The 24,941-nt window shown below is 42.6% G+C and overlaps 1 protein-coding gene across 1 annotated transcript; it reads right to left on the reverse strand.

Moving 5' to 3' along the window:
• LOC144115323 (dehydrogenase/reductase SDR family member 12-like) lies at positions 1 to 24,844 on the reverse strand. The gene is made up of 9 exons (XM_077649660.1): positions 24,583 to 24,844; positions 24,106 to 24,239; positions 23,796 to 23,878; positions 23,607 to 23,705; positions 19,096 to 19,177; positions 15,241 to 15,302; positions 12,509 to 12,707; positions 5,080 to 5,217; positions 1 to 841 (listed from the first exon to the last, which is right to left on the reverse strand). The coding sequence occupies exons 1-9, from the start codon at positions 24,639 to 24,641 to the stop codon at positions 726 to 728; spliced, it is 972 nt and encodes a 323-aa protein (XP_077505786.1). The 5' UTR covers positions 24,642 to 24,844; the 3' UTR covers positions 1 to 725.
• Between the last annotated feature and the right edge of the window lie 97 nt (positions 24,845 to 24,941).

Consider the following 24,941-nt stretch of genomic DNA (forward strand, 5'->3'; position numbering starts at 1 on the left):
TAACAGTATCAATATATATTTGTGAAACAGTTAACACCACAAGCACATGTATACAGCCTTTACGTACATAGAGGACTTCACAAGCAGCGGTCTTTGTCACAAATAAATATATTCAACAATAAACACAATGAGCATTTAGGGAAGTAACTGCTGCTCAACAAAAGCAGACAAAGCATTCCACATCAAAAAACATAGCCAATGCAAGGGACTGAAATTCCAGGCTATGTTCTGCATAGGAAATATAACGCCCAGCTAAATTTCAGAAATGTTGGAATACTCTATCTTTGCTGGCAAAACAAGGAATTCTAGCATTTGTGTCTTCACCAAGAACACTTCTTTCTCTCAAGGCATAAAAGTTAGTGGCAGCAACCTGGTAGATTTGTTTTCACAGCAATTGCATGCATATCTTCAATGCAAACAGACAAAATACTACTGCAGCCTTCACACACACCAAAGTGAAAAAAAGCTGTGGTTCTAGCACTGCAGAGAATCTAGAGGTTTAGCAGTGCATGGCAACCATGCACAAAATGCATAGAAAACTCGTTCGTGCTTTGCCAGGTACAAGAATGGTTGAAACACGAACACTGTACCTCATTATATGCAGTAACATGGCAGCAGAAAAAAGGGGCATCCCTGACCTTGAGCACACAATCGAATGACTAAGTAAGACGGGCCCCAGAGCTGCCAAAGTGGTCACATACACTGGCGTTTGCATGATACATAGGCTAAGAGAGCCCTAGCTTGTTCACAAAATCTTCCAAGTTTTTCATGAAAAACTTCTCGTCATCAATGCTGGTCTTCGTCTTGCCGAAAGGGATGTGCGGGCAGGTTGTTCTTCTGTCTGCATGGTAAAGTTCCAAGTGTTGCCAATGCAAGAGGGTGAGGAACAGGTGACAAAAGGAAACAATAATTGACCACAAGTTGATCAACTCAATGTCTGGAAGTTTGATTCTGAAAACACTGTTGAGAAAATTAGGCTATTTAAAGGGTGGCAGAGGAAACAGCTCCATCAGACTAATGTTATGTAGGCCAGGGCAAAATATTTTAAGCCTTTAAAAACCACACCACCCACATGACATGACTAAGGTACAGATTGTAGTAAATGAGCCAGCTTTACTTGGGACATTTGTGCTTCATCACCAATGGCAGCCTGATCTGAACCCTTCTGTGCTCTGCCTTAGCCAAAATTACAGATATATAAATGCCAGAAACCTATGAAGTTAACTTTGTTGTACAGCAGTCATGGTTTAGTAGTGGCCACTGTAAAAACTTTACCATTTTTTTTTTTAGTGCAAGGCTGGTTCTACATACTTTTACATATTGTAAAGTGCTGTGCAATGCATGCTTGTAATGCACTCTTCAAAAGTACAGGCAATACAGTTGGTCCCAAGCAGACAGGTTCTCTTCCAGTATTCATTTTTCATTCAAATGGTATTGTGTACCATGCAAATATCTTTCAATTTCCAACCTGGACACTTCTCAGTATAAACTGTTGTTAGCTTGTACCTCTTACAGGGGCTCAAAAAGGGGCACTAATAAAGTTGCAGTGTGCCTGGGGTGTTAAAGCACGCCGCTTCACAAATATTGTCCAGCAAGAATTTTTTTAATGTGCTTTCTAAAAGCAGAGTTATTTGTAGTCAAAATCTGAATTTCAGGGTCTTCGCACCTTTCCCTCTCCTCTCGTCACTTTTTGCACACTGGAAGGTCAGCGGTCCTCCGCCAGCCCCGCCTCCGGGAGCGGAGCCTTCTCACCCGCCGGAGCTAATGGCCGCATTATTCGCCGCATTAATGGCCGTGGCCACGGAAGCTGCCCGACGTATGAACGAATCTAACCAATAGCTACCTCTCAACCTGTATACGTGGGTGCGAGCATGAAAAAGTCGCCGGGAAGGGCTCTCCAACTTTCGCGCTTGATAGTGGGTCCTCTGCTGCGTGTAGAAGTGTATTATTTGGCTCAGGTTTTCATGACAACACAGTGTAGTGATTGAGCGAGTTGATATGCTCTCCTCGGAAGGTGCTTCAGAGCCCCTTTAAGGTAAAGTACCAAATAAATGCCAGAAATTTTCACAGGTGCCCTTTGTCACAGTGACAGGGCAATTAAGGCCAGAAAACTGCAAAATTTGGTAGCAGTAAACTGCCAGACGCACGAAACGTTCGGACTGCAAAATTAAGGGTGTTGCAATATGCCATGTTTCCAGAACTCAGACGTCACTCTGAAGTAAATGTGTAATTTTTTGAGCAAATGAACTCGTGCTTATGTTAATGTGTGTATACTACACGAGTGCATAAATCAGTTCTGATAAATGAGTGTGCAATAGGGACTGAATAACTTCACAGCTAAGTGTGCGCATATATACTGAAATATACACCTCTACAATAAGTGCTGAATTTCAAGACAGAGCCATTTTAAATCAAATATTACACCGTTGTAGGGTGCCAGTGAATTTATACAACTTTCAGAATTGCAGGCAAGCTGACTTATAGGAAGATATTTTCCAACCAAAAACCCTCGTTCACATACCACGTTTGCACTTCCTGCTCTGCCAACAAACTGGGCTAGCGTGAGGGGAGATGGGTCAGTCGCCCTCCATTGTATTTTTTTTCGAAGGGAAGAGGGGGATGCTCCCTAATCTGCGTGAACCTGAAGCCCTGATGGTTTTTGAGATGGAGTGTAAAGGGCAGTTGTCAAAAGGTGCAATAGTACATTCTGTTAACTCCTGTCTCGACTTGCTAGACACCAGTGCTGGTGAGGGGATGGTAACATGGCACCCTAGAGTCAGTAGGAAAATTTTGGATTCACTGCAAAGCTTTTTTGGCTACACTATTGTGCCCTTTCGACAACTTCCCTCTCATACACATTAAAGGAGCCTCGAAACACATTTTCAGTGCATTGTTTTGCCTCTTGGTTGCATAGAATGAGTTATAGTGATGCTATTAGCATCGGTCGTACCGCGTATACTGCGGCTTTTAATATTTTAATTAGCTCGCAAAAACAAATTCGTGGCGCTGACAGTGTCACCACACAGTGGTGGCTTTTAGCAGCGGATATGACATCACTTAGTGCGAGCTTGATGAATGGACAAAGTACCTATATTACAAATTGTGTTAACTACAGATACGTTTTGTCAAGTTTTTGTGTTTTATATTACAATAACAAAATCAACTTGTTTGCCCTAGATAAAAGCACTGTAAATAAAGTAAAACAAAAATACACCACCAGAGGCTCTGGCTACATTTTGCATCGAAGGACTTTGCGCCTCTCTGTAAACATCCTACGACCTAGCACTCATCACTTATGGCTACTCTCTATGTATCCGAGAGTGGCTTTGCGGAATCGATCCAATCGAACCATTGCACTCAATAAGCATTCGTTTCACATTTAGCAGGCAGTGCGCATAGTCAGCTTGTAGAGGATCACCGGGCGGCGGCGCCAGATGGCGCGACGTTCCCATCAACAGCGCGTGCTCCTTGCTCGCCGTGACCAACCAGCGCGCTAGAAGCGACGAGCGATGGTTGGCAATAAGCAGTAGCGGTACGCGCTATGCTAAATGTGTCTGATATTTTGCGCAGGCTGTCACACCGTCGCAGTATCTTGCGCTCGAGTTCGGATCCATAAGTAAGGGAACGTCACTGATCAGTGTTCCCTTCTGCACCGTCGACATGACGGTGAAGCATCACTGGGTCAGCTGGGCATTCACATGGTCGTTGTAACCATGCAAACGGTGCTGCCAGCCTTTGCATGAACGAGTTACAGAGAACAGGCAACCATGGAGCGCAAACTTCTGCCACGTGCTCAGATAGGCTGTTTTGATTGGTCGCACAACGCATCGCCATTGGGAGAGTGAAATGGGAATGGGAAGCTGCGCGAAAATCAAGTTGAGGGCAGCATTTTGTTTGCTTGTATTTTGAAACTTCTTCATTGAATAACTCTCGTTCCTATGCATGGATTCTCGTAATTCTTTTTGAGTCAGCATCTGTGTGACATAAAAAATCCATCAGAAGTGTAATTGGCATCCGTTCAAGCGGTGTTTCGCAGCCCCTTTAAGGGGTGTCTGCCCCCTTCCTTTTTGAAAAAGAATGTGAAAATGCTGTCTGTAAACAAGGGTTCTTGCTTGGAAAATATGCAGTGTACTATTGATGGTGCATTCTGCAAGTTGTCCATTACCTGAATTCTGAGAAACCCCACGTGAAATCTAAGCAGGCGCCAGAACATATAATGATCATCGACCCATCGGATTTTAAAACCAGTGCTCTGCTGACTGACCAGTGAGCCCCCCCCTCCCACCCCCCACTCCCCTTTTTTTGTTAAGGCCTGAAAGAGTTCACTCTATATATTGGAAACATAGGCTAGTTGGCTGATGTCTGCTCTGGGTGAAGAAACAGCCTATGGGGCAATAGTGCTACAAATATGACAATGCCATGCATGTCTGAAGCAGCCATATCTTCGATAAGACACGATTACTGCAAGAAAGAAAGCATGCACACTTGAAAGAGCAACACGGCACAGGTAAATCCACCTGTCTGCATTCCATTACTCAAATGTGTGCACTGAACTGCTATCAGTCCGACATACTACAGTCATCCACAGACCTGATACTGTAGAAGCTTGGGCAAGTTGGTGTGACATTGTTTTTCAGCAGCGCAGGGGACAAAGGACGAGACAAGTGCACAGACACGGCGCTAAACCAGTTGTAAGTTCAGCGCCGTGTCTGTGCACTTGTCTCGTCCTTTGTCCCTTGCGCTGCTGAAAAACAAGCCACAGGCCTGCGCTTGAACAAAGTAAATAGTGGCGTCAGTTCTGAGTGGCCTAGGGCTCAAAACAAGACTTCATCACGCATGCACATTGCCATGGATTGTGTTTAACTCCTCATGTCTTTAAAACCTATATCATGCCTGCTAGGCAGCGGCGACTGTCATAAATGCACAACGGTACGCGTCGTTTGAGCGTTCTAGACAGGTGTGTGGAGAACTGTACTTTTGGTGCATGTCTTGAAAAGAAAAGTTATTCCTTTCTTTTAATTACCTTTCAAACGAGCCACATCAATTAAACGACTGCCTCATGCACAAATACAAACTCACCTTGAAAAAACATGCCACTCGAGTGTTTGAGAGCTGCCCTGGAGATGGCCAGCCACAAGATAGTGTCTGCTGCCTCCTCCACCGACCGGCACCGTACAGAGACCTTGCGCAGCAGCTTTGGAACAGCTTCCTTAACACCTGCACAAATGGTTGGGGCACCATGTGCAGCCACCTAGGTTCTCAATAATTGTAGTGTAGAAATGCCCGGTCTATTCCTTTACTTTTTTTCTTTTTTGGGTTTTACAAACACATTACACACAAATGCATCTTTAGTGATTTGCAAAGTTGTAAGCTCCATTCCTGTTTGAGTAATTCTTAAAGCTGTGTGAACATCAAGTTTTGGCTGTGAAGAGAATACGAATAAAAATTGGGTGCAAATCAAATACCTACAATATTTTCGAATATCAGTATGGGGTAGTTTGAACTAAAGATGAAACGCAGCTTTGAAAAGAAACGAAGGCACTGCACTTTCACCCATCATCACCATAATTTGCTAAAGCTTTAAAGCCCATCAGGCATTAGGGGGGGGGGGGTATCATGTAGTAGTACTAATAGTAATCAATTTATTTTGTCGACTAATACCCTGTTCATAATTCTTTCGATAACAGTTGTATTCAGTGAGAAAAAAAAAGAAGTGACCACAGTTTGACCCCATGCTTGCATGAAAAAGAAGCTTACTAAATGCTGTTATGAAGCACTGTAAGGTGGCCTGATGCCTCCTTACTGGAGCAGTGACGTCGGCGGTCTCAGTTATTGGAGGGACCAGGCACTGCTGGCAAAGCTCAACAAGACGGCTCACAAATTCCTCACGACGCCTGAAGACAAAGCGTCAGTTGAGAAATGCCGTCCCAAAAGCAGCGTCCACGACGACTCACAGCCCATTTAGCCCCCACGTATTGGTTTCACCAGACTGCAAGTCCCGTGTTGGGCCCAAACGGTATCGCAAACCGAAGGCGTGAAAACGAAACCACGCAGTTAGATGCCCCAACGCTTGAGCCCTGTTGTACGTGCCTTCGAGCCCGATGTTTCTGTCATATGCTTTTCGCGCTACTTCACTAGCAAAGCTGAAAAACTCGAGGCATGTGTGAAGCCTCAACCGTTGATGGAGCACCAGTGGCAGAGGCCTTGTGCAGCTGCTCTATCAATGTGCGGAACCGAAATTTTCGAAACGATAGAGAAAAAATGTTTTGGACCACCACTAAAAAGAACAAAAAAATTTGCTTGCTTTAGATCCTTGCAGTCAGGGGCGCCGGAACAGAGGGGGCAGGGGGGGCCACAGCCCCCCCAAGTATTCTCATGACAGCCCCTCTCCCACCTGAATTCCTGCCTTGTTTACATTTTTTTGCAGTAACCTAACTTACGACCTCCGCGTTCCCATGACGTCCCAGTAGGAAACTACACGTTAAAGACATCCCCAAGTCTCTGCAACAAGCATGAATTACAGTGCTAGCCCTCATTTTGGATTTCATAGAACGGCAATTTTAATAATAAAAACACTCTGGCGCAGGTACCAATTCGCAGTAGCAGCATAAGCAGGGAGGTGGCTTAATTCGCTTTTCATTTGTTAAAAAGTGGCGAAGTCCATTAACGTATGCGAAGGAAAGTTTTCCGGGAGTTTCAATCACTGTCGTGTTTGTGAGTCGGTTATTTCATCATTCAGCGTGGCGCACGAAAAAGGGGAGACCGGTGGCTGGTAGGCTGTTCATTGTTGGGGCTAGGGGTACGGAGGGGTGAAGGGAGGAAGTTGGCGCGACGGTGCGGGGTCAGTCTAACTTGTTCAGCAGAAAATTCTAAGAAAGTTTAGTATGAGCAGAGTCCCTTTATGAGGTAGCCCACTCCTGCCGTCACAGAAGCAAAGCCAGTTTCCTTGAATTTCCTGCCTAACCTCTACTGCGGTGCTACATGACGTTGACAGCGGTCCCCCCTCTCTCGGTGCCATCTTGAAGTCAAATGGCGATATTCCAGAAGTTACTCAGAAGGGGGAACCCGACTGCACAAAGAATGCGAGAGTGTCGTCTGGGAACTGGAACGTTTGGTTGGAAAACAAGCCTCGTGGAAAGCAGACTTAGATTTTTCCAAATGGTCCATTATTGTGCACTAGTTTGTCGCATCGAGGTGACGTCGTGGAACAGCACATTCAGCGAACTCCTCTCCTATTCAAAAAGTCAGTCGTCAAAATTGGCGGACGAGGAGGCTTTGCGTATGCGCAGGACGTTATTGGAAAAGTGGTCCATTACAGTGACTATATAAAAAGAAGCGCTTGGGAAGGGCCTTGGGAATCGACCTTTAGGGAGCTTGGCGGAAACTTGTACCGCGATCAAAGAAGGCCGGCGCCGTTTGTCAACCTCCGTGGACAGTTCCAGCCTTTTTGGGGGCTTATTCGGGTGTGTACCGCTCTATCTGCGCTTACTTTATTATTATAGTTGAGTATGCCTGCTTAGTCTTGCTTCTTTTGAAATAGAAAATTCGTTAGACATGCAGGTTAAATGCAAATACTGACAGCGCTGCAGGTCATCGTTAACCACAGTGGTGGACTAGTATGGAACAGAGAACCCATGGAGCTTGTTTTCTTTATTGCCTTGGCTCCGTCTTATTTTCAGCCAAATATATTCTTTGTCAAAACACAATTCATATTTCAGCAACATTGTTTTGCAGTGCGTGCAAATAACATAAGGTGTGCTTCTCCGCAACTGGAAATATTGAGCTGAGATATCCCGTTTAAAAACCCTTGACAGTCCACATGAAATGGTTCGTGTTTGAGCCGCGTGGTGGTGGGGGAATTGAAGCAGTCTGAGCGATGTGAAGAAGACCCTCGCCCTCGCCATTTATTTTAGTCTTTGGAGATGTTAAAGTTTCAATTCAAGGCTCAGAAGTAAACCATATAGTCAGATGACTATTAACTACAGCTGAACGGTACGACAAAGCAGCGCTGACGGACGGGACGGAAGAGGGAACAGACATCAGACACCAGCGCATGTGTCTGTCCCTACTACCATATGCCACAGCGATAATTTTTTTCAGTTAACATGCAGCACTGCATCGGTGCCCAGATTGTGCCGGCTCATCTGCGTACCAAATCCAACAACTCCAATCAGCAGCTGTGACGCTGTGACCAAGCGATGGTTCACAAAGACAGCTCGCCGAAAGCCGCGCCGTCCGCTGCAAAGCAAGAGACAGAGTGGGTCGGTACCACTTCCTCCCTGCACAGGACGAGAGTTAGCTGTGGAGAGTGGATCAAGGCCAAATATCTTACTGCCGCTTTGACCGACGCGATGGACCGTTAGAGTTAAGTCGATGCAAAGATTCGTTGAGAATTACGCCAGAGTCTAAGAGACACTCAGGGAGCTCTTGCAGACACCAGGTTCAGTGACCGAAAGCAGCAAGGCTATTTTTAGCGGTTACGATTCGCTTCTGCAGAAATTTGAAAAAAAATTGAAACCTTGTTAGGTATCCACATTTCCGTAGCCTTCTTTGGGCCTTGTGAAGAATTAGCAAGGGCTCTCCAGAGCTCAACATATTGCACCGCAGGTGCAAAAAAGGCAGCAGAGGCTCTCTGCAAGGCGACCTCCCAGTCGAGCTCTAAAACTGCGTTTGAGAAGCTGTGGCAGCACACGAGCACAACAGCAGCGCGCCTAGGCCTGAAGGAATCACGTATGTCAAGGCCGACAAAACCTAGTGCGAGGTATGAGATGACTGATAGACCTGTCCAGCCAGTTGCACTTGATGTTAAGGCCGCGCTGTGCAAGGAGTATTTCGCTACTGCCGACCGAATCATAAGTGAAACAAAACAGCGTTTTGAGCAGCCGGGCATGAAACAGCTCGTAAAACTAGAAGACACCTTAACCAGCGCCGCTGGAGGTAGTCGGTATGCAGCAGATTAACTAGAGGCGGCTTTGGGAGTGCATGCAGTTGATTTTGACTTGTGCAGACTCTCGGCGCAGTTCATGCTATTATCAACTCTTCTAAGCACTGATGGTTCTACCACAGCTCTGGGCATTTTGGAGACCCTACAAAGGGAATCGCAAAACATTCGCGAGTTGATGGTTTAGGTCGTGAGGTATGTTCAGCTTCTGTTTTCCAAACCAGCGTCTGTCGCTTTTGGGGAACGCTCTTCTAGTGCTCTGCGCAGAATCAAAACGTATTTGCGCAACCGAACGACTCAAGAGAGGTTATTGCATCTTTTGATTTTGCATATACACAGAGAAAGAACGGCGCTCCTAAGTTTAGACGATGTCATCGGGGAGTTTGTGAGCAGAACAGCGGAGAGAGCAGCAACCTTTGGTCCCGCCTAAGCTTCTAGAAAGAGCAGCACTGTCCAAAATGTTTGCTGTTTGCATGCATTATTGGTAACTGTATACATGTACTGTAGCGCGTTTGCTTGTATTGTGGTATTTAAACTGTTGTTTTATGTTATGGTTTTGTTCATGCGCAAATGCCTGTAAATTTTTGAAATGTCAATAAATATGTGCGCACTGAAAATTCATTTTGTAATTTTTTTCTTGTTAATGCTTGTATAATATGCACCATCTAGCGATCAAAGAAACACTGCATAAGGAAATAATTTTTTTCACGCAGTTAATTGTCCTCTCTCGAGCCAAGCTTGGATTGTAATATCTGAACAACCTACGTACATAAAAAAAACAAGTAAAAAGAAACTTGTTCGAGCCCCCCCCCCCCACTGAAAATATACTTCCGGCCTCCCTGGTTGCAGTCCCTACAATCTAGCACAGGGGTCTCAGATCCCTTGCCAATATTGATGGGGGGCCCCCTGCCTTTAAACACTGATTACAGCTAGATGAATGTAAGCAGTTCAGATGATGGCAAAATTATGTGCAGACACAAAATTTAGCTGAGCAAACAGAGCTATAGACGCACTTCAGTGCATTTAACTAAACACTGAATTGAATTGCGTGCCTTTATAGTTGTTGCTGCAAGCATAATGTCGGCGAAAAATCTTATGTTAGAGCAAGAAACAACCTCTTGAAGAGTGGCGAAAAGTTTGTCTTGTTCAAATAAATGCGAATAGTATAGAAAAGTGATGAACATGGCTCACTGGGAACATCTACCACGATACTACATACACAAAAAAATAAATAAATAAACAAGCCCTGTTTTTGGTTTTAATTTGAGAAAATATCTTCAAAGCTTTTGGCATTGTCTTGTGAAGATTTTGATTTTATGTTTCCCACAAAAACAGTGGATTATGCTCTTCACGTGAAGTGAAGAAATAATGACAATGTTTTGAGCCAAATACATACATGCAATGCTATAGCTGATTAAGAATGAGAAAAAAAGTTTACCTTCAATATTACCATTCACAAATCAGAAAGACTGTGGTGGGCTATTCAACATAGCATTTCACTATATAACTAATTTGTTGCAGAAACCATTTCACTGTTTACGCTTGCTTCACTCCTATTTCAGGCTTCATCTTGATATAAAGAGCCAGAGTAAATTAAAATAAACTTTTTTCTTGGGAAAACAAGTTTTTTCCTTCAAATGCTACCATTCACTCAGCAAGAAACGACTACTACATATTTCAGCATTGGACAATATAAAAGCCTGCAAATTGCAGGCATTTGCCTTTAACTGCCTAAATTTTAGTGGATCTTGCATTTAACTCCCTATTTTGACAGCCTTTATAGCAGTGGCACATGTAAACAGAATGCGGTGATGCATATTTCTGAAGAATGCGTGAAGCTGGTTCCTCTTAGCTGTTGTGGCTACTTATGACAATTTCAATGCTATTAACATGTCCCTCAACTTTTCTTGCCATGAGCTACCACGCACAAGTTCGCGGTTCCACTGTAGTCAGCCCACACATAAATTATATGTGGCGTTAACCTTTCAACAAAACTATTTATGTCAAGCAACAAGTGCTTTTTCTTTCAGTAAGAGTTTAAACGCACATGCAAACTCAACAACCTTCTTATGCTACCACAACCAAGACCCTCACTATGCTATGAGTAGATACGAATAGGGACATGACAGGGTTCTTGCACAGCTGCCACTTTCCCCTTCTTTAATGTTCTGTGTAGCACTTAGAGGAAGTTCTATGCCCTTCGCTGTGGTCAGGTGTCGCACTGGAGAACATTCTCAAGGTTAAGCTACACGCAACTTAAATGCCTTCAAATTAGAAGGTGAAACAGCCACCACCATAGCTCAGTTGGTAGAGCACTGCATCCTACATACAAAGGTTGTGGGTTCAGAATCCGTGAGAAATTCGGGAGGGGGGGGGGGCAAAATCAAGCAATTTTATTTAGCTCAAGTTCGGGTACAAATAAGGTTACCGAGCAAGAAGTTCGATAATTTAGTTTTTTTATGGTCTTTTTTTCCTTTGGAGAAGCCAATTTACTGTAAGCACTCATTTTTGTTTGGAACATAAAATGCTGCATTGTTTGCTCATTACTTTCAAACACAATATGGAAATGGTAGGCGGCACTAAAGAAATTAACCAAAGATTCCTTTTCTTCTCACACTTAATTCATTTCATGCATCATGGTCTCCTACGGATCACTTCTGCATCAGTATAAGGCCTTCCTTCCTTTGTTTGCATGCTGCAAAAACGCTCAACATCACAGCAACTATTTTAAATACAGCAGCCTTGGAGAAAATCTGTGCTCTTCTCTTCCTCTCTTCATCTCACAGTATTACTGGGTTTTAGCCAGAAATGAAAGGCCCTAATTATACCCTATCCAAGATGATTATGCAATTTGCTTCTCTCAACATCACTACCATGAACATTCACTCACTTGGTTTCAATGACTCCTGACTTCGTGTATATATCTCAATGAGCACCACATTTTTTTCTGCTTTATTTAGGCAAGATAAAAATTACTTTTATATTTTTATGCGACATTTCATCTGTACATGGTGCATTTCAAGGTGCCACCTTAAATGCGGCGTTTTTTTTTTTTTAAATGAGCCAAATCCACCTTGACAGAAACCAAGAAAAACTAAGTTTTTTATCTGCAGCAATGCATTGGAAGCTGGTATGTGACATACTTTGAAATACTAGTTATATGGCTCATTTAATTTCGATTGTTTTTTCAAAGGAAAACCTACAGGCGAACTAGCAATTACAGCTGAATTTCACTCAAATTTGGCATTTGGATATGGCTCATTTAGAGAGAAAAAAAAAAAGACTCCTCAAATAAAGCATATAATGCAGGCAGCATCTCACAAGAAACCCTTCAATTCACTGCACTGCCATTCCTTCACAAGCAATAGTCACTGCTATGATTATAGCTTACCAAACAAAATTGCTGGAAATTTGTTATCACCATGGCTGCTTCCTGGAAAGATATGTACACAACACAACGACACCCACACACATGTTGCAGCAGCCTTTACAGCCACGGATGGCACAGGGCAAGAAGCAATACTAGGGCACAATGCAACTGATTTGTCACACCACACTTGCACGTACCCTCAGGTTCAAGCCAGCCAGGATGCATGACTGAGAAATGGATGCCTGGGTAAGTTTCAGCATAGTGCTCCACCAGCACAGCCTGGTGCCGCTTGGTTTGAGTGAAAGCCGTCAGCCCATTGAAAGGGAACATGCACTCAAATTGGAGGTCCACTGGGTCCAATCGCTGCATCAGCAGGCTCCCACATGTGACCAGCACCTGCAACCAGCCACCATATTAACAGAACTTCCTCGATGCAAGGCAAAGCACACACTTATGTATTCCATCATGGTACAGTGATGTTACTTTCCATGCAAAGGGGTGAGTGCAAGCACCACAGCTCAATTTTTCTAGGAAATCGGTAGTGATGGCTCACGCATGTGTCGCCTCATCAGCATACCTTACTTGCTGCTCCCTGAGGAAAAATAAATCCATAAGCTTTACTGCCAAAACAAGCACTTTTATCTTAACCATGCTTAATCAGGAGTGACAAGATAAAGATGTCCGTATAGACGATTTTGTACACTTAATTTCAAAAATGCACACAAAAACTGATGTGTGAGAAAACTGCTCTACATTTACATACAGTCAGATTTAGCTATTTATTTCTCAACTTCATATGCTGGAGATGAAGATGAAGACTTCAAGAGATGAGTTAGCCATGGCAGACACAAGGTGATAGTTTCTACTTGCACTGTAGCACTGTACGACATGCACAGGTCGTAAATTTGATTCTTACCCAACATGATCAACATAAAGTGCACCCCCTTTAAGCAAACACCATCACACTGATTCCTTTGATAAGCAAAACAGTTAGGGGGGATTTGTTTAGCTTTCCACAAAGGCAATGGTGAAAAAACTTAACATAAACCATCAAACTTGTGATGACTGGTTAATATGAACTCGAGCAGTGCCACACATTCCTGAATTCAGAAGCAACAAGTGGCTCATAGGTTTCTGTGGCTGCGATTGACTGCATGATGAAAGAGAATGCAACAAAGGGAACAACGATGAAAAAGAACTGCCAAGAGCTTTGTGCATGCAGGCATTCTAGCCTGGCAACAGCAAACGTGAAATGTGGCTGGCTTTGCATGCGACATGCAGTCAGGCACATTTTGCTCTTCCAACCCAACAACAGGTTTTTCAGGAGCACGAAGGCTGTGGACATCTTCAGGAAACATTCAGTAGATGTTCTCCTAAGAAAAAAACAGCAGTAGAGAAGGTTAAAACCTACAAAAATAAAATGGCTGACAGCGGGTATGCGCAGAACTTCTGAAAATATTATTTGGAGGGCTTGGTAAATCCTGCCTTGCAGATCCGTCATCATTTAAAATTGTCTCATTACCAATTTACCCTTGATGTATATACAGTCATGCCCTGCTAATACGACCCCTGTTAATATGGACGACTCGAATTATGGACAATTTTCCTGGGAACCAAACTTTTTCAATGCATTTACGCCTCGTTACTATAGAAATTCGCTGTCCGAAAAATAGACAGGTGAAAATGTAGGGGGCCCATTGGGGCCCATGTATTTTTGTCCCATTAACATGGACAACGATGGGAACAAAATCCCAAGTGCCTCTGCCAGATTTTTCACCCCTGGTATTTTGATTGCAGAACACCAGCAAAAGATAGTGTGATAGGGCAAATGCCACAGTAAAGGCCTTTTTGCACATGTACGGTTTCATGATTTACAGTAGCAATGTGTCCGGCCAACGCGCCTTACCATATGTCGCATTGCATGAACAGTTGCGAAAAAATACCTTCTATGTGCTACCTTTAAAAACCACATTCAGCAGCTGCCAGACGAGTGAGTACAGAGTTCTTGGGATGTGAACAATCGTAGTAGGAGATACTTCATCACACCAAGAGGTGCCATCATGAGTCTCATGGACCACTAGGCGCACCAAACGTGCTAAAATTTGCACTGCATTATTTTAAAGACAATGCCGACACGAATAATGTACCTGGAGCTTCCAAGAATGCCTGATTTTCACTGTCTGCTGCTGCACAAAGAAGGAGTACGAAATCATAGAACTCTTTTTCATATTTCTTTCTGTTCAGATTCCTCTTTAGTGCACCTTTAAGTGTCTGCCAATTTTTTTCTTCTCCTCTCTTGGCCACTTAGATTAATCCAACTACGAGTGGTGCCAAAAACTATGACAGGCCTCAGTCACACGACAGCTCAGGGTGGGCTCTCAATAACAGCACTCGCTATACAAGGAAAATGAGGCAAACATATAATAGAGTGAATGCAGAAACAGCCATTTCCTCTCTCCTCTGACTTGTCCCCCTGACATCATTTATGCCAGGAAAAGTGCAATCATTTTCTTCTAGAAAACTAACTATCAGAAATGTACACAAATATGAAATAAAATTATACATAAAATGCCAAGAATCAAGCACAATGTCTGCATGTCACATCTGGCAATGAGCTGCAGGTAGTCTCTTCTAGGTGTTTCTGCACACACATACCTGGCCTACTTAGGCTTAGCTACAGTAACCAGCATAACCCCAAAGAACAGAATACCTGTTTTTACAATGGAAACATTATCAGACATGTCAAGAACTATCATTTTGCAATAACAAGCCTGCTCTGCTACCAGTTGAATACCAGTGCTGCTAAGACTGAGGCCTGTGCAAAGTGATGGCAATTGCATTTCAAAGGAAAATGCTGCTATACTTCTTATGCCAGTGCCCCAACCAGAGGAGGAAAAAAAAAAGCAAAGAGAGCTGGGTTTCAGCTTACCACTCTAGGTTCACAGCTCTGGTTCAACAATGGGATGAGGTTGGTAATCAGGATATGGACCCCTGCAAAAAAAAGAAAAAAATGTGAAAGCAGAGTTCAAATAGATATATAAGTAAGAAATGTATTTTCACCTGTCAAAGCTACGCCTGGGCTTTGAGGGACATTGTAGTGAAGGGCCCCATATAAATTTCAACCACTTGTGGTTGCCTCACATGCAATAAAATTTTGGTACTTGGGCATTTTTGCATTTTCCTCCAATAAAGAAACCACCGCAACTGAGCGTGAAACCATGAACGTGTGCCAAGAAGCCAGACTCTTACCCACTACCCGTCAAAAGCACATTACATAAACAGGAGAGAAACACTGCACAACATATTCAGTTACAACACTGCAATCCTTCAAGTCTACTAGAGTAGTGCAAGTTAAAATCATGAACTTTTACGAGTTTGATGTGACAAAGCGCAGTAAATCTACAAGGTGCTTCTCTTTGTCGAAATGCAGCTACCCAGGCAAAAGAATTAAATCCACAGAATTGTAGTCAGCAGCACGAACACCCTAGCCAATGAGCCAGTGGTATTATTAACTGTGAAGAAAACTGTGCAGGTAGAGTGACCAGCAAAAGTTTCCAGAAAGCATGTGCAGTGATAGTGCTGGCTCGTGACGCAGTTGCCTGGTATTTACACCAGTGGATGAAGCATGCACATCCCCTCGTACATGCAGGCACTAAGGGTGACTAGCTTGTGTAACTGCGCTGAAATATTTTTTCTTCTGCGCACTCACATTCCATAAACCTTTGCTGCTGCGTGTACTTCAAGGAACAATGCCACATAAACAACAAAATGACTAATGAAACAAAAACAACACTTAGAAAGTGCCCAAAAAGTAAAATTACCTGACGCTCAACATACTCTAAGTTACCTCATCTTTACACACTAACAAAACAAAATACAAGAAAAACTATTTTTCTTCCATTCTATCAGCCTCTAGAATCTAAAAAAAAATTATTTCTGTCAATCAGAAAAATTAGATTAGGAACCTCAGGCAGCAGAAGAGTTTTACCTGCTACATTTGAAAAATGTTTTCTTCAACATACAGGTTATGTTTTTTTTTTAATAAACACATTTTTTAAGCCACAAGTACTTCAAATATTCAATACAAGAACAAGACTTCACGAATTCAGTCTCATTTCTGAACAGTATAGAAAACTGCAAAGCCGAAGGCGCAATGCGCTGATAACAAACAAAGGGTTTCACTACGCATTGTAAGATTTGGCACTGTTTCCTAGAGGATGTTATTGCAGGCATGCCAGCAGTGTCACTGTCAGCGCATTATTGAAAATGTGAAATGCTAATACCAGAATGTGACATGCTGTAACTTACTGTAAATTATTTAGGACAATATAAACTTCTATTCTGGTCAGTTAACACTACAGTCAACCAAATCACACCCAGATAAAATTTTCATGTCCAACAGAAGAAAATACCTGTGTAGTCATGATTCATAACAGTGGAGCAAACATGGAAAAAAGGCAGACTAGACTTACTATACTATACTTGCATAGTATGCTGATGATAATTATGAATGGTCATGGTGAAAGGGCAGCTTTTGGCCAAACAGTGCCCTGGCACAAGGTGTTTCACTCTACTGGATGTAGGGTCAAAGATCGATTTCCCAAGCATTTTGCCACAGATAAGTTGATCACCAGGCCAGGGGGAAAGCTTTTACCCACTGTTACAGGCACCTCAGAATAGGGGGGGCAATGGGGGCAGACGCCCCCTCAATATTTTTCCAGAGGGGGCAGCCCCCCCACCATTATCCAATTGCTTGCACTTTGATCAGATTTCTGACAATTTAAACACTTCAGTTCTAGGACCCTTTTAATGCAAAGCACAGTGGGGCTGAGCTACTTGGCTTCATAGCCAGTTACAAAGCATTTCGTATATGAGTAACCTAAACTAGTCATGTCCCAACAGAAGTCGACTGTCTGACCTGTGTTCACGATCACGATTAGCAGAATTTAAACAAATTACGCACAAACATTTTAATGCAATTGATCACTCCTTGTGCGTACATCTATAAAGCTTCCCATTTCAGTTTGATTTATATTGCTGCGAATGTTTGCACTGTTTGTTGGTTCACACTCAGAACCACAGGCACGCGGCTTTATCATTTTGTTTGCAATGCGAGATGCGACCAAACTTTTTTCATTTCATTTATTTTACCCTCAAGACTTTCGCATTTCGCATTACTTATCTCCATTGATCGTGGCCACGTGCAAATGTTGCCACATTTTTCCAGATTGTTGTAGTTGCTTTTGGTCCTTTAGCTTTAAGGTTCCTTGCCAGCTTTAAACGGAGTGCAGCCAAGAACTGCAGGCATTCAGTTCCGACGATTGCTGAGCATGCTTGTGGCTATCGCCACCACCAAGCCATTCAGTTCATTGAGGGCGCGCGTCAGCCCCAATAAACAGTTTCTTTTGGAAGCCTTTTCACTGTCTTCCTGACTGCCGGAGTGCCGTCACCACAACGTGACAGTTTGAATCAACAGATATACCTTTTAACATTGCAAAATTGCAAAATAGAGAAATAATAAAGATATAGCATTCATTATGTAAATGAGCATTAAATAAATAAACAACAAAACAAGATCGAAGTCTTGTCCCCCCCCCCCCCCTTGCCCTCCGCTCAAAAAAAAGTTCCAGAGTCCCTGCCACCATATCACCGGTGAGTTCCCAGCGGCACTGGGGATCGAACCCCGAACCTCCCAAATGCAAGGCGGATGCTTAAACAATTAGGCCATTGCTATAGTGCAACTACCTGCAGTAACTGCACCAATCTTATGTGCAGCAAAATGATGCTCAGTGAGAACAATAATCTAATCCAGTCGTCCAAGGGACATTGCACATAATGGGAAATGCCATTAACCAGTTTTGAAAAGATTTATTCGCGTAATTTGCACATTTTTTTCTTCAAATTCAGGCTTCAAAAGCAGGTACGCAAAATACGTAAAAATTTGTGAACTCATCGTAAAAATCACTACAGAAGTCGTAAAGCTCAATATATACAGTATACTGTCGCCTATACATCGACTTCACAACTCAAAGCCCTCGCTGGCCAATATTAAAAAAAGAAGTTGACTCCGAATATAAGACGCATACCCCCTCCTGCACCATGTAATGTAGTTCCACGCGGGATAGAATGACCGTGCGAAGCCAGCAGTCGGAGGCAAATGGAGTTCAAGGGCAATAAAACAGCGCCTTTGAGTGCGGCCCAGCTGACAAGCCACAAACCGAGCAGAATACGTCCGATTCTGGCGCGCACACAATTGTTCGTCCAGGGAAAGCAACTGCCAGCGCAAGAGAGTTGGGCGAATGGCCCGCAATTCGTCCCCTTGCCACTTGCACCTTTCACGCCTGCACATGACGACGCGGCTGCGACGATCTTTCCAAGCCTGCCTTACACGCACCCATGTGCATGCATGTGCATCTGGCGCAGCAGGGAGTATAAAATATGCGAGTAAAAGTTGTTTTTTTTCATAAACCCGGGTAATGAATTACGTGTGTGTAAATTACGCGATGGAGCAAATGGTATGCATTTGTTTTGGCATAACTGGTTGTCCTGACACCAAGAATTCAGAATTATTTTCACTTTACAGTGCCTGAAAATGACAAAATATTCATTAGTGTAATCACTTTATTCTGCACAAGCTTTATGTTACTTAACAGTAAAAACACTGTTCATACGTGGCTTGCTTGCAACCAAGCTGAGGCAAGCCCAAAGGTGCCTAAGCCTAGCAGCACATCAAGCAACAAGCCTTCATTAGTAAAAAAGCAAATGGCAATTTCCTTACACTCACCAAGTGTGTTTGTGGCGAAGGTTTTCTCAAGGCCACCCTCCCCGATTTCTCGGTTTTGCGTGATTGTGGAAGCACAGTTGACCTGTGTTCAATTGCACATTGCAGAAAAAATTAGTGCTGTTTTTGTAGAACAACAACTGATCGCAGTGAATGTGATGCAGAAGTACTATGTCTACAGTGGGGAGAACAGGAACACAAAAGTAATGCTGCAACTAGTGCATCAGCTGCAAACCTGATTCACCAAACTGTCACTGCATAGTATCAGTACTAAACAGCAGAACAACCATGAAGTGAATGGCTCACGTTATCCAGATTTTTCAGGCTGGTTTAATAGATGGGCTTAACTTCCTGAACCTGATAAGCATAAAACTACATAAAAAATTAGGAGGACGCTTAAGGGGGAAGCCTGGTCTTGAAAGAAAAATATTTTATTAATGAAGTCACAGTTAAGAAACCATCAGGGAATATGTATCTTTGTGTGCCTAGTCAAAAAATGTCATTTAATTTCATGTAAAATAATTCCTTGAGCACTTGTGTAATTTTTATGCATGTATTTTGTGAAGAGCTTTGAAAAAAAATTTGCTGTGGGAAACTTGCTGATATGTATGCCATTTGGTTTTCTTGATACCAAGGAATGCAATAAGGGTAAAATTGTCTTCCTGTCTATCATAGAACTTAAGTTATAGAGTTTTGAAGTTGTTGCTTCAGAAATGCGAAGGTGTGTATTCCCGTCTCTGAAGTGTGAGCTTCAGTACCCTATAACTCAAGTTCTATGATAGCCAGGGCGATAATTTCACCCTTATTACATTCCTTGGTATCAAGAGAACCCAATAGTATACATTTCAGTGAGTTTTCCACAACAAATTTTCTTCAAAGCTCTTTGCAAAATACTTGCATAAAAATTACATAAGTGCTCAAAAAATTGTTTTACATGAAATTAAATGACATATTTAGAATCAGCGCGCAAAAATACATGTTCCCTGAAGATTTCATAATTATGACTACATTAATAAAATTTTGTTTTCAAGACCAGGCTCCCCCCTTAAGCTTCACTTTTAGAGTAGATGAAATTTCCTTCTATTTTATTTTTTAAGATTATACCAGTATACATCCGCAACATTCTTAACTGTCATACACACCTCAACGCATTTACTTGGTGCCCCTCTCGCCTGAACCAACGATCCTTTATGACATATGCGTTGCGTGCCTGGTCTGGGTTCGAACCCCAATGCCGGCGAATTTCTTTTTTCATTTTAGACTTTTGGGAATATTTACATCAAGTTTATGAGACCTTCCTGTCAATCCAAGGTCACGTCGACAGCTTTTCGACCGAACGAGCTGTATACATTATTGCATAATAGTTATCACTGCACTAGAAAGCCTCCAAGAGAGAAAAATGAATGCGGAGGTTGTCTGTATTTTAGCAGCAACAAGCATAGTATGCCTGAAAAGCACTGGATAGATGCATAGGCATTCACTTAGAAATCAAACGGATACCATTTATAATGCAACTTCAGTAAACCGCTTGAAATTTTTCTCATATTTCCCACCCACATAATTATTATATCAGCAGTTAAAGCAAAGCATACGACTTTGCCAACCACACACTGTAAGAAATGGTGACACAATTTCCCTTTTTCTCAGAATTATCATCACAAACACATACTGTGAGGGAGAATCCATGAAAGCTGCAGCTTTTTCTTTTTAAAAATTTTCCATAATCAAAGAAACTGTAAAAGTTGTTCACAATTTTTCAGTCATTTTCATTGCTAATTACACTGCATTGCTCACAGAAATTCAAGACCACAGCAACCCAAGTATACATTCGAACATAGAAATTTCTAGTATACCGAATTAAAGTAACATGCATACAACCTCACTGTAATTGCTGCACTTATTCAACTATCAAAACAAAACATTGTGTTTGGCACATGATAGCCTCACCTGCTCATGCGCCAAAGAACCCTAGTATAACTATAGCTATAGCAGGATACAAATTTTAAAAAAAAAATACAGTTGGTAACATTGACCACAGTACGTGGCATCCTGTATTACTCCGCTTACCAATTACAACAGCAAACAAAATCAGCTTTTTAATATCCGATTCTATCAAACAAGCCAGAGGCATCAAAATTTTTAAGCTCATAATTTCGTCTCATGATTAGCTTGTTGTTCAGGCAACAAGAAAAGCTTTAACATCGGTCTACTTTTTTCACGGAGGAACTCTGCTCGGCAGTCCTTGATGTGGGTGGAGCTTCACTGCAGACTTGAGTTGTATGCGTCTATAACTAAAGGCCAGTACTCCACGCTATGATCCATTCTGGGCTGTTTCACTAATTAAAGAAGAGTGAACAAGAGTGTAAACAAGGAAAAAAAAATCTACACAAATACTACAGGCACATTTAACTTTCATCAAGTACAATTATTCCATCTTTTTTTTCTCAACCTTACCACATTCAAAAGCTCCATTATACTCCATTTCATACATCAGGTGCAACGCTGTCAAAGCTAGCGCTCTTGTTTGCGCTGCCTACATCCGCAATCAAAAAGTAGTGCGTTTCTTGTGGCGAGCAAAAAATAATAAATGCTTTGCCTGCAGGCTTATTACATGGTACATTTGTTAAGAGCTTGATTAAACGTGCTCTTATTGCTGATGACATGCTGTCACTTCCTCATGCCTTAGATCACTCAGCCACAAAAGAAGTGTGGAATAACATACCTCCTTTTATTTTTTCATGCAGACTACTTCGGCACCTTTTACAGCGTTGCACCTTGGGTATGAAACTGAGTGTAGGTGCCCCGAATCTTGTTAATTTGGCCTTATGTCAAAACATGAACTTGGACAAGAGAGAGTTGGTAATGGTTGGAAAACAAGCTTTACCAACCTATGAGAACATGTAGAAGAATTTCAACAAAGGATACTGCGCACACATACACAAGGACAAGAAGGTTAACACAACAAGCGCAGAAAGAGTGCGCATCCTACCCCTCGGGCAAAAAAGTTAAAATCTGCCGCTGTTGGCATGGCACAAAACAAGAAACAGCACAACACAGGGAACTGTGCTCTGTTGCCTCCATCAGTATGCCATTTTCTTATGTTCACTAACCACAGACAAATAATCTCCAGTTTTGAAGCTCACTGTGACAGATGCAGTAAGCTTGAACTAGTCCACTCCAAGCACACCAAATATTACACCCATGGACAAACTAAATAAAAAGGTGGCTCCAGTGAGTGTCAAAGGCATAAAGCTGTGAGGGGACTCACGTGACTAAGAGGGACGGTGAGAGGGAAACAAACACAACATGTATATTCTCATTCATCAGTTGTGAAAGCTACAATTACCATCAGCTAATTTGTGACCAAATTCACAAAGCTGCTCACATGTACAGTCATGAGAAGCATGAGAGGGAACACAAAATTGTAACTTTTCTGTATATTCCTCCACTAAATTTGAGAATGACTTTTGGATATCATACTCCAAGAGCAAAACTAGTTACAAAACAGAAAAAAACTGTGCTTGCCACAGCTAACCATGGAGTAATCAATAAATGAATGCTCAATCTTTGTTCCCTCTCATATTGCCCACAACTGTACAAACAGTTCACAACTGGTTGGTGCTTTCACAGCTATATTACTGGCCAGTGCACTGACTCTGCCCAGTCATGCACATTTGCAACATGAAAACAACCTAGTGAATTTGGCAGCTGATTAGCTGACACTATGGGCACACCGCACACCTTCCACAACACTGCAAGGCTGAGACAGCAGTGGTGGCTGCAGATGTGCAGAAACTGTGACCGATTGCTGCTGAAGAGACGGAATGGTTCTTTGTGCATGAAGGCAATGGTGATCAGGATTTACAGTGTATACTGGTAATATAATATCATTCGTGCAGGTGAAGACTCTAGTTATATGCAAGTTCCAGAAATAAGGATCTGACAGGAAATTTTGTGCACACGCATTGGTTAAACGTTTACAAAAGTTAAACGTGGCATTGCATGTCTTGATTAGGTTAAATCAACATGGGTCTACTGCACATAAGCTAAGCTTGCACATCAGATTTTTATGCAGGACATGGACGAGGAAGATTTCGAAGAGAAACAAGAACTGCTTTGGCTAGTAAGCCATCATTTCGTTACTAAGCAGCTGAGTTCTGTATCAGATGAATACTCTTAATGTAAGCAGCGCTCTTTAGACTTAAGCATAAATATTTACCACAATAATAATAAAAAGAAACCTTCACACAGAATTAACACTGCAAAATAAAACTTGCAACAATAACTGACAAAAGTGCACAGTGAATTTCACGCTGTATTCTCACTGCTCTCAGCTAAAGAGATGATGACGATAGTTCTCCAGACCAAAAGAAGGAAGCTGCATTAACACTTAACATTCCTGCATCGATACTGCACACTGCATTTCTCAGATGCCTTAGCACTTGAACTAGTTTTTTCACTAACCAAAGAGCTAAATACACACAATCAGAAGTCAAAGAGTAAATCTTACTTACCAAAACATGCAATATGGCATTATTTTCCTTGAATCTTTTCGCAAAATTGAAGACGTCCTGGGGATTTGACATGTCTAAGATGTGCACAACAACAGCGCTCTGTGAAGATAATAATTGTGCAAAATTGTTGCACAAATTTTGCATGGTGTTAAAACATGCAAGGGATGCACTCTGCCAGCAAATGCCCACCTCATTTTCCGTTATGTCCACGATTGATTTCTTCAGAGCTTCTGCCTTTTCTTCGTCTCTGCACACAAGGTGCACTGTGCCACCTGTTTGTAAAAGGAGAAACAAGCTCTGGTCATTTCACACACACCTCACCCAGACAAAGTGAGCACTTTCTGCAATGACACACATACTGGTTTACGGTGCGCGTACGAATAACTATCGTTTAGATGGGGCAGGACACATTCTGACAGTTCGAACTAGTACCAGCAAAACAACTGCTAAAAATCCACAGCATTTGGATGCATACAAAACATGCAGCAACATTTCCTACCTTTTTGTGCAAGTTCGATAGCGACGACTTTACCAAGCGTACCCGTGGCACCAGTAATCATGAAGATCTTTCCGGTGCAGTCAACATCCAAGTCTGGAAGGTTGAAGGACCGACACGCAGACCGAAATCCGCTCCTGAAAATTTAAGTGCAAAACCACACAGTGCTCAACCATCTCGCGCAACAGCGAATGCTAGCGGAAGTGATATCGCTTTACGTCGTAGGCCGCGCACAAGATATGGGCAGGTGGAAGAAGTTATGTCGAACAGTATTCTTACACCATGGCTAAGTCTGCGGACACACCCCAAACTGCAACTGCCAGGTCGCATTGCACCACATTCAAACTGGTGTAATTGTTGCCCCAAAGCGTGTTTTATACTGACAGTTGGTTCCCAGGCACATAATTTCCGCAAAACAAAGATAAAAGTTGCTAACTGCTTGGAACATGTGTCAAGCAATATGCCCCGCAGCTATCTTACCTGCTGTATTCTTTCATGCCTTTGGCAAACCAAAAGACGTTTCTGTAAAAAGACGTCATTGCTAGCTATAGCAGTATATCATTAACAAAAACTTCAGCTATTAGAAACAGCTGCAAACACAACTACTACGTATGTCTCCAGAGAGCTCCATATCACTGTGCTGTCGAACAGCAGACGGCTTTAAGGGCAGGGCCCAGTGTAGCCAGATTACGGCAGAGAAGCCGCTACGTGACATTTTTCTGCAGACATCCTCGGCGCAGATGGAACGGCGTAGTGGAAGTAAACACGTGACGCGGTGGGAGTAAGCAAACAACGCAATGCGTCTGCATCGGAGTCGCATATTTGCAAAAACAGCACGT

The sequence above is a fragment of the Amblyomma americanum genome, chromosome 1, assembly GCF_052857255.1.
Source record: "Amblyomma americanum isolate KBUSLIRL-KWMA chromosome 1, ASM5285725v1, whole genome shotgun sequence".
Lineage (NCBI taxonomy): Eukaryota > Metazoa > Arthropoda > Arachnida > Ixodida > Ixodidae > Amblyomma > Amblyomma americanum.